The 13,089-nt window shown below is 35.8% G+C and overlaps 2 protein-coding genes across 5 annotated transcripts in view; one reads left to right on the top strand and one right to left on the bottom strand.

The window, feature by feature from the left end:
- The window catches only part of LOC118263955 (uncharacterized), a 288,611-nt gene that overhangs the window by 88,659 nt on the left and 186,863 nt on the right, over positions 1–13,089 (top strand). For all 3 annotated transcript variants that reach the window (XM_050704745.1, XM_050704744.1, XM_050704742.1), the window contains exon 2: positions 8,052–8,409. In XM_050704745.1, the coding sequence (XP_050560702.1) occupies positions 8,291–8,409 (119 nt within the window). In that variant the 5' untranslated portion in view covers positions 8,052–8,290. The remainder of the gene's footprint in view (positions 1–8,051; positions 8,410–13,089) is intronic.
- Positions 10,901–12,793, bottom strand: LOC118263956 (uncharacterized). 2 transcript variants are annotated; one of them, XM_035576237.2, is made up of 3 exons: positions 12,645–12,793; positions 11,789–11,933; positions 10,901–11,625 (listed from the first exon to the last, which is right to left on the bottom strand). In XM_035576237.2, the coding sequence occupies exons 1-3, from the start codon at positions 12,645–12,647 to the stop codon at positions 10,937–10,939; spliced, it is 837 nt and encodes a 278-aa protein (XP_035432130.2). In that variant the 5' UTR covers positions 12,648–12,793; the 3' UTR covers positions 10,901–10,936. The 2 variants fall into 2 exon arrangements, with proteins under 2 accessions (XP_035432130.2, XP_035432131.2); XM_035576238.2 differs by having other exon boundaries at positions 11,795–11,933.

Below are 13,089 nucleotides of genomic sequence, written 5' to 3'. Positions count from 1 at the left end.
TTTACACACAGCGAGCAACATCTATGCAATATAAATTGCAAGTTAGGATCGAGTAACCGCCGTTTATATGGTCCATTGAACGCTCCAGCCATTGACGCAGCGCCAATCCGTGTAACATTCATTGAATGCATAATAATGTAGTTTGTGTAACTTGTTTGTTTGAGCAACTAGATTGGATAATTTATATGTGTTGGTAAATGACGTTTATTTTATTTCTATAGGTTTTTATTTTAGTTTTTATTCCTTTTTTTGTTTTGGTATTTTTAAGTGGTAAATAATGTGTTAGTTAATATAATTAAATTAACAAGAATTTCAAAGCATGCCATTTATATAGGTTTCTTTATTAACTAACTAAAAGTGACTGTTAACGTGATTTTATAATTAACTAGCAAACCTGGCGAACTCCGTTTCGCCACCGATGGTTTCCTCGTTTTCTTGCTTTTCTCTTGAAGTTTTCCCGAATTTCTTTTGCTATAAACCTCACGGAGCCCGAGACCTTTCCAACGAATGCAAAACCGTGGAAATCGGTTCGTGCGTTCTGAAGTTATAGCGTCAGGAAGGAAAACCCGACTTATTTTTATATAATAGATTTATTACGTCTCTCGCTAGTTATTATAAAAATATAGCTTTCTTTATGCTTGTGTTTGGTTTATAATATCACATGCATCAGAATAACGCTCCTGTAAGTATCGTCTTATTTTAAAAGGTACTCAAGCAACAAAAATATTCAAGAAATAAAAATGTTTCAAAGTAAACACCTAGTTTAAAACCAAAGCTACCATCACATAAACAACAAAAGAATAAACTAGCTTTTAAGACCTAAAGATACTTTGCATTGCAGTTTCTTAAAAAATGTACTACGATCGTAAAATGTTTGATAATGGGTCGGAGCCAGGCATTCCTAAACACATAATAAAGCCGTAGTAAAAAAGGTACTCAAATGTATACGGTTCATAAGTCGGATAGCTCTTTTAATTATTAAGCCAGACACTTACTTTAGTTATGACCACCTTTATTGGCCTTTTGAGGGACCCAGCTTACTTTGTTGGTATCGTAAAATGGTGAGAAATCGCGGCCTGGGGCCTAGTAACAGGTTTGACCTTTATTTTTATCTTGAAAAGGTTTTTTTGTAGATTTTTTGAACCTAAATTTAGGTTGGTATATATGCTTGAGATGGTTTGTTTGTTATTGGAATACTGTCTGGAATTTGGAAAACAATTTTTTGATTATTATGTTTGCACAATCGCACATCATACAGTGCGACAATCGCTGCGTCATGCGTCATGTGTAGCGGAATGCTGCTCATGAATATGAACCTCTAGCATGACTTGAAATTAGCCGAGTTTCTCGTCAAACAGTTACGTAAGTAGGTTGGTAACATAACAGTTAATGTACGAAAGTATAACAAAACTATTTTTTATTAATGCAGCGTGTTCTAAAAACTGTTTATCTACCCAAATACATTCTTATTTAGTTTGAAAATAATTTGTGAAAGGAGCCAAATATTGATAACGACATTAATTGATTTAACGGCATTCTAATTAACAAGAAAATATATTTTCTCAACCTGAAATCAGAGTAACAAAGCATTAGTTTAAACGAACTTCATTCAGCTTCTTTAGAAAACTTCGATATTACATTAAGACTGAGAACAGCTGTATCTCTGATACAATTAACGACTTTTATAATTTAATAACGATATCTTTCTCCAGCGAGTATCGTATTGACCTGATTCGTGCCCTTAAGCTTAAGGGTGCTTTGCTTCCAGAGATGTGCTATGCTACGTTGCTGTAGATGCGTTTGGCTTCCACCAATCATATTTATTGGTACACATAGCTTAGCATTGGTGGAAACGGACTTAGCTATGTTTTTTATATGGAAAGATGCGTGCTATGAATATGTGCTATGGATTTGAATAGTAGGGATACTATCGATACATCGCAAACTCGAACTTCGCATTTTCACATATAGCACATCTTACTCGCACAGCTACATAGCTTAGTACCTATCAGTGGAAACGGTCACATAGCTTCACAGCTTAGCTATTACATCTTTGTAGCATAGCTAGCTACATAGCACATCTCTAGTGGAAAATCACACTTATTCTAAAACATTGCTTCAAATAAAAGTCTGACATATTTTAAACAACACAAGACGTCACGGATAATACTACTTTACGTTGCCGTATACTTACTTAATGCAGTTATTTATTTGCTTTACAAAGACTGAATAATAGTAGAACTATCTAACTATATTTTTAAACAAGTCACAACTAGTTTATGTTAAGAAAATGAACAAATCTAAGCACGACTTACGTTTATACACCCACTGTTTTGTGGAAAGACCCACAATGCGTAGGAGTTTTGAACTTAAGTAATATATGTATGTACTTGACTAGCTACACTCCAATGACGTTACGCAGTAATAAACAAATCCCCACATCCTACGTCTCGTCACACCTCTTATCCCGCCATTTATAAAGAGGTGGGCAGAGGTGCACATTATGGCATGTAATGCCACTATGCAATGTACACCCAGTTTGAGTTATAAGTCCTATGTAAGAATTAAGTCTATGGCCATATACTGGGCACAGTTCCAGACTCCGTGCTACTACTGAGACATTTTCGAAAAACCTAAAATGCCCAGTAATACTTTGCTCGATCCGGGAATCGAACCCGAGACCCCTTGCCAGGCAGTCGCACGCGGCCAGTCGGCCAACGAGGCAGTCACCCCACCCCCTTTTATTCCCTAAAATTCCTTTCGTCTTCGATAAACTTCAAGTCGAACAAAATTAGGTGCACTGTCTGTCAGCTTCGATTTAGTACAGTATTCGAACAAAGTTTTGTTAGAAACGACATGAGCGACCGTGTTTTATTGAGGCGAAACTTTTAGGGCGCACTGTTCTTTAAGAAAACAATATAGTTAGAAATAAAGTGGTTTGGACGTGGTTTATTGCATTGGGGTTGTATGTTGTACGGTTAGTTCCAAGTTATATTGATCAATGTTTTTGTTTCTTGTCTTCTGTTATTGAAGGTGAAAGTTGGTTTTAGTTTAATGGTATAATAAATGGAATTTATCATGTTTATTACGTCTTTTTGGACTATAATCTAATGTTAAAATATTTAATTTGTGTAAAGGCCCAGAAGGAGATGGCGTGACGAACTTGACACCTAAGATAAGGATTGGCTGCAGAAAGCTCTGCACAGAGAAGAATGGAAGGAGGGTAGGGAGGCCTTTGTCCTGCAGTGGGACGACAACAAAGGTTAAAAATAAAAAAGTGACATGAAATACGTAGAAAACAAAATTTCCAAACAATTAAAAAGTGTTTATCGAGTTTACCGAACAACGGCCGCTATCGAGCGACCACTAATGAGTTATTGATTTCTCTATATCTGCGTAAAACCATTAATTCAAATCTGGAATTTATCATTAGAACTAACAAATTGGATATTTGATTAATACTAAATTTGTTGCTCAACTGGTAGCAACCATTTCATCCGTATAGTGATACTTGAAACAATTTATTTATTTCAAGTATTTATTGCACATAAATTATTATGTACATTTGTCATTACAGATCGTAAATGTGTCAAAGTAACAATATAAAATAAATTATAGTCGTAATTTTTGATAATAGTGTCGGTGAATGTGAAAATAGTGAAATTAGACATTTGAATAATTCTTGAGTGTGGTTTAGCAGATTCCAGACCCAAGTTAAAATTTCTTAAAAGCAAATGTTTGGTCCTTATTACTTACTACCAGACAGAGAGTGACCTACAAGATTTAAAAACTAAGGTAAAGTAGGTAAACTAAAACGCACCTTACTAAACACAATATTAAGTTCAGAATAGAATAGAAAATGTAATAAAGGAATAGAGTGTTTAGTGAATAAAGTGGGTTAATATGTGTGTCCTCGGATGCTGCAGTCTGCACAAAGACTGGTATTGTTCTCATGTCCGTCCCCCACCGCATTCAACTACCCTGTTAACTGGACAGCAATATGTTCTACGGGGTTAGTTCGTTAGACTAGCTTGCCTCGTAGATTCACGTGTACCTAAGTATTAGGTAGAATAAATTGTGGGGTATGTTAATTTAGGCTATAATCACACTAATATTATAAATGTGAATGTTTGTTTGTTTCGATGTTTGTCCGTCAATCACGCTGAAACTGTTGAACGGATTTTGATGAAATTTGGTATACTTACAGGCAGGGTATGAGCTGATTTGTATGATATGATACTTTTTATCTCATGGGAAGCTGGCAGAAGCTATCCTATCCTATCACGCAAATCAGCCAATGTTCTGCCTGCATACCAAAGTTCATCAAAATCCGTTCAGTAGTTCTAGCGTGTTTGACGGACAAACATCCAAACAAACAAACTTTTACATTTATAATATCAGTGTGATTAAAGCCGGGGATTTTATGCAAACAAATAGGCATGACGATAGGCAGTGGAAATAATGTCATTACAAAATCATTAGTCCAGAGTTACGGAACGAAAATTGCTGTTAATTATGAATAATAACACAATTAGCTAAATATTACCATTCCGCGATATAATAACTGGACATTGGCCAGTATAATAATTAACAGTGTAATAGAATTATTGGTATTTGGTATTTATTGTTTTCCCACACTAACAAACAATGTCTATGTTAATTAATTTTGTATTTCTATTTAATCTAGTAATTGATAATATTCATGCGTTTATTTGCACGTATGATTTGATCTACAATTCGGATAATATAATTATTGTATGCAATTTGCAGGTAAACATAATGTCATATGAGACAACAATACTCAGATAAAACGAATCAAAGTTTAGGAATGGGAGTAAACACGTCATTTCTACGTATAAAACGTATCTAGAAGCGATGTCACGCGATATTTCAAATCAGTATATCTTCGAGAGTATTTATTTCCGTAAGAAAATAAAAAAATGCGTGTCTAATATTTTAAAACAATCTACAAGACGGACATTAAAATAAACATTAGTCATCTACCCTACAGTTATCCTACGGCTGTGTAACAGAAACAATGAATGAGTATGTCTCGTTAAAGTTCGTGTTAAAATATGATGTCGCATAACTTCGCGTTCCGTCTGCGCGTACATTATGTATGTTTTAATGTTTATACGTTCTCCACACGGAATGGATGACCCGGCCTGACAAATATTTTACTCCATAAAAGCCAGTTTTACAGTGCGGTTCGCATGTTCCGTTAATGTTAGGCTTTTTGTGATTTTTTTAAATACAAATAATAGCACAATATCATGACTTTTAGTACCAAAAGGATAAGGCTATTGATGTCGATATGAATGTAACATCCACTTTTATCTAAAGCCCATTTGAATCAGATATTCTAGGTCCGAATGGACAATATATTAAAAAATATCATTATAGGTAGATTTGTATTAAAGATAACTAAATCGATGCTCCTTTTAATAAAACTGCCTGTTTACAGCATTTTAGGTATTTTTCTTACACATGGCATTGTTTTAAAACGCTGAGCTGCGGACAATCCGGTCTTGCGGACACCTCACCAGGTCAACACCTAGCGGGTTACAGGGGCTCCGGCTCCAAGCAGGAGTAGGAACGCAGTGTTTTTTAGTCAGTAAGAGTTTGACACTCTCTCTTGTCTCAACCAAAACGGGAGAAGTTATTGGATGATTTTCCATTCTCAAAAAAGGTCCAGTACAGTCTATTTACCTAGACTATCACGTGGACCTAAAGATAACTAACATCTTCTATGGTCAACTAAGGTCTTCCCATTAAATCACCTGTCAACGTCAAGCCACTAGAAATTGTGTGTCTAACAGCGCTATGCAGATAGCTCCTGTTATTCCTAGGAAATTAAACAAAACATCAAATGTTTTCCTTTGCTAGATTGTCACTAGACTACCGGGTGACCTATGTAGGAAGCAGGCAATTATCTTTTAGCTGCTACTATGAAGCACTTTCATATTTATTTTGTGCCATCGAATATCATGAAACACTATATTATATAACACATATTTCTGCGTGAATGTAAAAAGCCTCGTTATGATGACTATTTCTATTGTATCCTGGTTCAACAGTCACTAGTACGAAGCATTTCTCGTTTCTAAATGTGGCACCAAAATAGGGTAGTAGACAGGGTGTGAAAAAAATATTAGACACATCTAATCTTGTAAAATAATCTACCAGATGACCAGTAACAAAAATAGGTTTAGTATCCTATTTTTTTAACTATAAGCTAGTTTAAAAAATAATTGAGTAATAGGGTAGGCCCTATTACAATTGAAACATTTGACCGAAACTGACACAACTTCAAACATTTGCCCAGATCTTTATTTTGTCCAACTCATCCAGTGTATTTGAACTCTGACATTATTACAATCTGTACAAATAAATTCGCGATACTCGAAGCGACGAGAATTTTACCTTTGAACCCATATTTGGCCTTGAACACATTTTTAAGGGTACTCATATATCCCTGGGGTTTGCCCTGCTTTTTGCAGGCTCACAATATATTCCGCCGTTCTTTTTGAGCCTCTAATAGCCTTAGGGAAGGAAGGATGTAATTTCCAACATCAAAACTAAAAATGGTTGGCAATTACAATTGTGTTAGAATTTAAGAAAACGTATTTTTTTATTTGGGCTTTGGATAATGAGGATATTTTTGGATAGGTAATTTATGTCTGTCGCTTCGTTAGTTTAGTCTGCTGAGCTCAAGGCTGGGATCCTCGCGTGATACAGAAAATTCGGTTGGCATCATATAATTTGAAACTATGCTTGGTGTACTGTACTTACTTATACAATGAGTTCAAACTCTGTTACATGGAAATAAGACTCATTACGTAAACATTAATCACTTTGTCTATTTGAAATCTGTAGGATAAATGTTTCAAATATTATTAGAAAACATAAACAATGTATATAAGGTGTGAAACACAGTTACGTTTTCCGATTTAAGTAATTATCATGAAACAAGTACAAAGGGGAGATGCCATAATGTGATTGTCCATTTTGATCCCTAGACGGTCACTAGACCTCTAGATGGAAAATAGAGAGGGACGTGGATTTGTAAGTAACGTCTCGCGCTCCCTTTAAAGTGTCAGGCATTATGTTAAAGGGAAATCCAGTTATAACATCTCTTTGTATTTGTTTCATAGTAGTTATACCTTAAATCATAAACTTCTAACTAGACGACCAATCTTACTAGCACATATCTACAAATACGACTAGAAATACGTTATCAGAATTCCAAATCACTAAAGCAATTACGAACAGATTCCCGGCTTTTATTTACCAACAATAATGTTATTTCCGACGTCTTATGACATAATCTTGCGATTTGCATGTGTATTATACCCGTCTAGACGCAATCAATACGATACGATACGATGGTAGCCATTTTACGACGCTATGACAAATCTAATAGACTGATACGTCAACAGATGTCTGGTGTATAGAAATTGTATACTAATGTAAAATGTGACTGCATCGTTGGTCGAATGATCGCGCAAGTATAACTGTCGGTTTTATTCCCGGGTCGGGCAAAGTATTGCTGGGCTTTTTCGGGTTTACGAAAATTTCTCAGTCATAGAGATTTTGGAATTGTGCCTAGTATATGGCAATGGGCTCACCCCCTCTTACATGGGACTGACAAAACAAATGGTGAAAAATAGGTATATATTACGTGCCGTAATGTGCACCTCTGCCTATCCCTTTGGGGATCAAAGGCGTGAAGTTGAATGTTGGATTGTAAAATGTGAGTTGCTTTCGAAGTTCTCTGGATTGGCGAATGCGGGAACTTTTTATACCTTTCTGTACTTGTTTGTTGGTTTCCTTATAAGTTTTTTGAGGTGCAATGATTTTTGAAACTTGTCAATACGTGATCGCCTGTTTTTGTGATATCCCTATATTCTGTTACTGTAATGTGATGTTTAGGTTATCGTACTTTGAAAATCACATAGAACGCTGGGCTGCTGCTGATTTGAATTTGAGAGAAGTTTGATTTAATTTAAATGATGAAAATAGTAATTAAAATCATCTTTCTTTTGTTTCAGGTGATTCGCAATCGGTGTAACGTAAACAAGTGCTTAGTGCTATTGAGTGTTTTAAATAGAACATAGTGTAAAGTGAAAGTAATAGGGATCGCGAAATAAGTTACGGACATTAATAAAATGCTGTAGACGCGTGCGTTCTTTGGTATACGTGTGTTCTCGTTGGTGTCACCACGCGAACTGCGACAAAACAACGATGGCTCGGCCTGAGGTTGTGCGATGAGCCGGCGGAAGAAGAGGGGATGGACGAGCCCAGCGCCGCCAAGCGGCCGTCTGTACTAACTATAGATAGGGCTGCCTTCCTACTCTTGAGGGTCAAGAGGGCCTTCAAGAAGAAGCGGCAGCAACGGAAAGAGAAACAGTGAGTATATTTGTCATTATCATCATACCCCAATCTAAACTCGGATCAAAACATAGTTTAAACGCTGGTTTATAAGTAACAGAACTTAAATGCATCAAAACATGGTGAGGATGTTCCAAATAAAATCTTCTTTTGCAGTTTAAAGCCCTACAACACTTCTGGTTAGATTTTACAAAGATTAAACTTTAAAAGCAAGACACGTACATCGCATAATGGTAAAGTTTGCGACAGTTTAGCTCGTAAAACGTATTCCCTAGCCATTCAACTATTTTGGTAGTTAAATATGAAAAGGTGTCATGTTACAGAATTGTTCTTTTGGGAATATAGTAACCATTTGTCATGAAGATTTCCCTCAAAGTTTTATTCACGTTTTAATATTCATAAAACTATTATTGTGGTTTATGTAGGGTTGTTGTGGTAAGTAGATGTTATATGTACCTATGTAGGGTTGATTCCGCAATTGTTATGCATGATGTACTCATGAATAAAGGGACTTGGTCTCGAAACTAGCGAGTCATACCTTACTGCATCATTAAGGTAATCGATTCCACCAAAAAGGTTAATAGAACCTATGTTTATCTTGTTGCTGAATCGCATTATGTTCCAGAAAAACTTTAATAAGGAAAAAAAAAACAATTTAAAAATATTACCACGAAGTGGCTTGGCTTGCACCCAAATATTAGGTTAATATTACTGGAACTTTATTAAAAAGGAACTATTAAAGATATGCAAAGAAGACATTAAAACATTATAGCGTCACATCTGGTGGAAATAACCAAAATGGGAACGTTGACCCGACTTCAATTATGTTGTTCCACAGTAAAAGCTTCTGACGAAAAAAAGGCCTAATTACCGTGACCCCAATCAGCCGTCCTGACCTCTCATTACACATTACCTGAAGATAATTCCCTTTGCTTATACAAATGCAAATAAGGGTAGTTTACATTAAAGGCACGTACCACGATTACTGAGCCCACGTTCTGCCTACGTAAATCGTATATGCGTCGGTCATATTGACGAAGCAGGCTTACATTGCGCGTTTGCAATTTTGGTATTCTTTTTGCGGACGAGTGTGGCAAGCAATGAATAGAAAGCACTGGATAATGGTATGGTTAAATAAATGTCAGAGGTACAGTTTTATTGTGATCCGGTCGTTATGACCGGCTTGCTTCGACTTATTGTTATCGTTCTTTTAGTACAATACCCACAGCTTACTGGTGGATATTATGCTTATTACCATAATACTCATAACATATTTAAATGTATGTATTAGTAGCTAATTCTCCGAAAGGGGTGGCTTAAATTGTTTTAGGTGCCGTCTTTTTCCTTACTTATTTTCCATCTGTAATTTTATTAGCTTCTCCATCTGCGTATAAAAGCTATTATAGACCTAAAACAAAAGACTAGATCTTTTGTTTTGGACATATGTCATTTGGATCGAAGGCCAGTTTAATAAGTACTGTCTCTAGGAAAATTAAAAATATTATACCAGAAGAAAATCGACGAAAGGCACTTGAACATCAAAAGAGAATTTTACTTGAACAAATTCTTAATTCGGTAACATTTTAGTATTCAGCCTCTTTCATCAAATTTCTTTTAAAGCAAGCGGAATCAAGATTTCTTTTTGAAAGAATTTCGTAAGAGTTAGCAGATCTATTTATTTGATCAGTCATGTCCTATTCTGGTTCAATCAATTATCTGATTTGATATTTTTCAAACGTAAGTAATATCTTTTTGCTTTCCGTCTTTTGTTTTTTAATATCTTTTCCATCCAGTTTGACTTACACATTTTGAATATTATTTGATTTGTCTATTTTGTAAGCATTCTGATAGTATTGTAATAAAATATACACAACTGACGAAATGTTTATTATTAGGATTGAAAAGGGCATGTTACGATGGTTTAGACGTGTAGAATGGATGGATGAAATCAGATTTACGAACGAAATATACAAGGCGGATAGATATGAATGTTGGTAGAGGGCGCCCTGGATGGACATATAGCGATAACATATAGCCAGATTGGCGATATTGAATGACCAAATTAAAAGTACTCTTAACTGACTAGCATGCATTATTGGATTGCTGAACTTAGGAACTCACGGTGTAGGCAACAATTGATAAAAAGCGTATATGTCCCGATTTTTCATAGAAATGTGTTTTTTTCTTGCCTCGTTAGTAACATTTTATCTCTTTGTGGAAGCATGAGTTGCTGTTTCCATGTGAACATTATCTCATCACGAACATGACGAAGTAGTAAAGAGAACTACACAGATAATGGTAGGTACTTAGTTTTAATTACAAATCCACCAGCTCTTTTGAATTGGGGCTTGACATGAAGGCTTCTAGTCATTAAGGATGAGATTGAGTAAACATTATTGAGACGAGAATATTACTTTTTGATGATTTGAAATCTGTCTATTTAGATTTCTTTAAATATTGAGAATGTATGAACTTACGCTAGCCTAGAGAGAAAAGTCAAAACAACAAATAAATCACTGTTCTTCTTTATTTACTACATTCTCATTTACACAGTATTAGGCTTGTTAGCAGGCTCTATTATTATCTTCTCTACATCATCTGCTGGCTTCTCCACCTCTACTACCTTTGCGGTGGTCATCTCCTTTGCGCTCAAGTCTTTTTTGACCGGTGATGGTGGCGGTGGTTTGAACAAGTCAATGTTATTCTCTAGTTTCTTATCACCAACTATTGTGATTCCTTCCTTGGGTACTATGTCTTTCTTCTTAGGAAACTTAGCCATCTCGAAGGTATTTATGACATTAGACAAATCCTTCTTCTTAGGGAATAAGAAGATTTCAATTGCTTTAGTTTTCAGAGGAGGTAGCATGGATTTGTTTGGGATTATACTGTCGAAGAGAAAAGGCATCATGGGTAAAGGATTTGAGGATCTGGATATAGGAGCTGGTTTCACAGGCTTAGGAGGCAACTCCAAGATGATTGTTCCTTCTTGAGCTATATGTTCGTGAGAATCGCAGCATAAAGTAGAAGATAATGGGTCTTTGTTGAAAGAGAACAGATCGTTGTTCGAGATGATTTTGTTTATAAGACCAGTGGGATTAGTTAAGAAAGACTCTTTGGCGTTTCGCATGTTGGAACAGGGACAGGGTTCCTCGATGAAGGGTTCATTTCTCGGGAAGTAAGGTACAGGAGCCGCCGGGGTCACTGGTCCGTGGTCTGGTGTACGGTGAGCCGGATCTGAAAGCATTTATCTACCTTATTCACTGACTTTCTAAGAAACAACAAACATTTTCTTTTAGTCCCGATCAAATACTAAAATGTCTATAGCAATCCTTTTGAGTACAATACATTTATATGATTTGTGCCCATTCGGGGCTCAGTCCTATCCTTACAATCTTACCGTTACCGTTGAAATAAAATGAGATATCCATTTTTCCGAGATTCACGAGGGAGTTGGTTATAGTGGGCAGCGGTCGAATCGTTTCCCTCGCGGAGACGACTGCCAGCCACCCCACGAACACACCCAACGCATGTGAGAACATTTTCTGCGAATAAATAAAATAGTTTCAGTGATATTTTTATGACCATTCTATATTTATTGTTGGCAATAAATTTGTATAGCTTCGTGAATAGATCCTGATTTGAGTAGCTATTTGATTTAAGGACAAAACTATGGTAATGAAAATTGATTTAAGTATCAAATGATGGCATGTGATTTACTGGATTTCAGAAAATACCTAACATAAATATCCACGAATATAAAATGAACGTTGTCTTTGCGATTTAATTTCTGCTAACTTACCCTGCTAGTCGGAACGCGAATAGTCTATTCATACTGTTTAATTGTATGTACTCAACTATCATTTCCTTTTCCTATTAGCGTAAGCAAATGCCTTAATGGATTAGGTTCTAATTGCACAGGTACAAATACGACTCGCTTAGTCATATTCAATTATTTTTAGATACTGACGAAAACTGGTATCGTGGCAAATTGAAAAGTAGCTTAATCGTTATAACTCTTATTAATATTACAAATGCGAAAGTTTGTGAGTTTGTGTGAGTGTTTTATTCAATCATAATAAAATGTCTGAAGGGATCGGGATGAAATTCCGGTCTGGAATATATTTTTGTCCCACGGGAACGCCGGCGAATCCGTTAGCTTAAGCTAATATGTATAGAAAAGTTTTTATTTAACCAATTGACCAAGAGATTATAAGAAAAAGTTTAAATAGATTATTTAAGATAAGCTTGCTTACCATTGTACTACTCTGTGAGCAATAACGAATTGATTGAAATTCGCTTCAAATCAAATTCTTTTCGTTTCGCAACTTTTCAATTCGGTTTTATTGGTTTTCCATTTTTATTGTTTCGATTGAGAAATAGGAACTGTTGGCAAATTGTTGGATGGATCGAGATTATGAATGATGGTACCTTCGAGGTATCTTTTGATATCTTTTGTAAATCTTTTGAACAAATATTATGGTTTGTCTGTCTTTGTTGACCGACTACGACCGACCGATTATTTTCGATGAAAATTACCTTACCTTTGAATCGTTGTAACTTCAACTGTATAGCAGGGGGGATCCTTGGCGTAGGTAGGCTTAGTAGTAGGAGTTGAAATAGGGTGATTTTTAATGAGCAATGCTCTGACGCTTCCTCCCCTTTTCCGGATTATTAGAAAGCACCGCTGCTCGGCTTCCA

Source organism: Spodoptera frugiperda, chromosome 26, assembly GCF_023101765.2.
Source record: "Spodoptera frugiperda isolate SF20-4 chromosome 26, AGI-APGP_CSIRO_Sfru_2.0, whole genome shotgun sequence".
Taxonomy (NCBI): domain Eukaryota; kingdom Metazoa; phylum Arthropoda; class Insecta; order Lepidoptera; family Noctuidae; genus Spodoptera; species Spodoptera frugiperda.
Note: the sequence above shows the minus strand (reverse complement) of the source record. Positions and strands in the feature narration are given on the sequence as shown.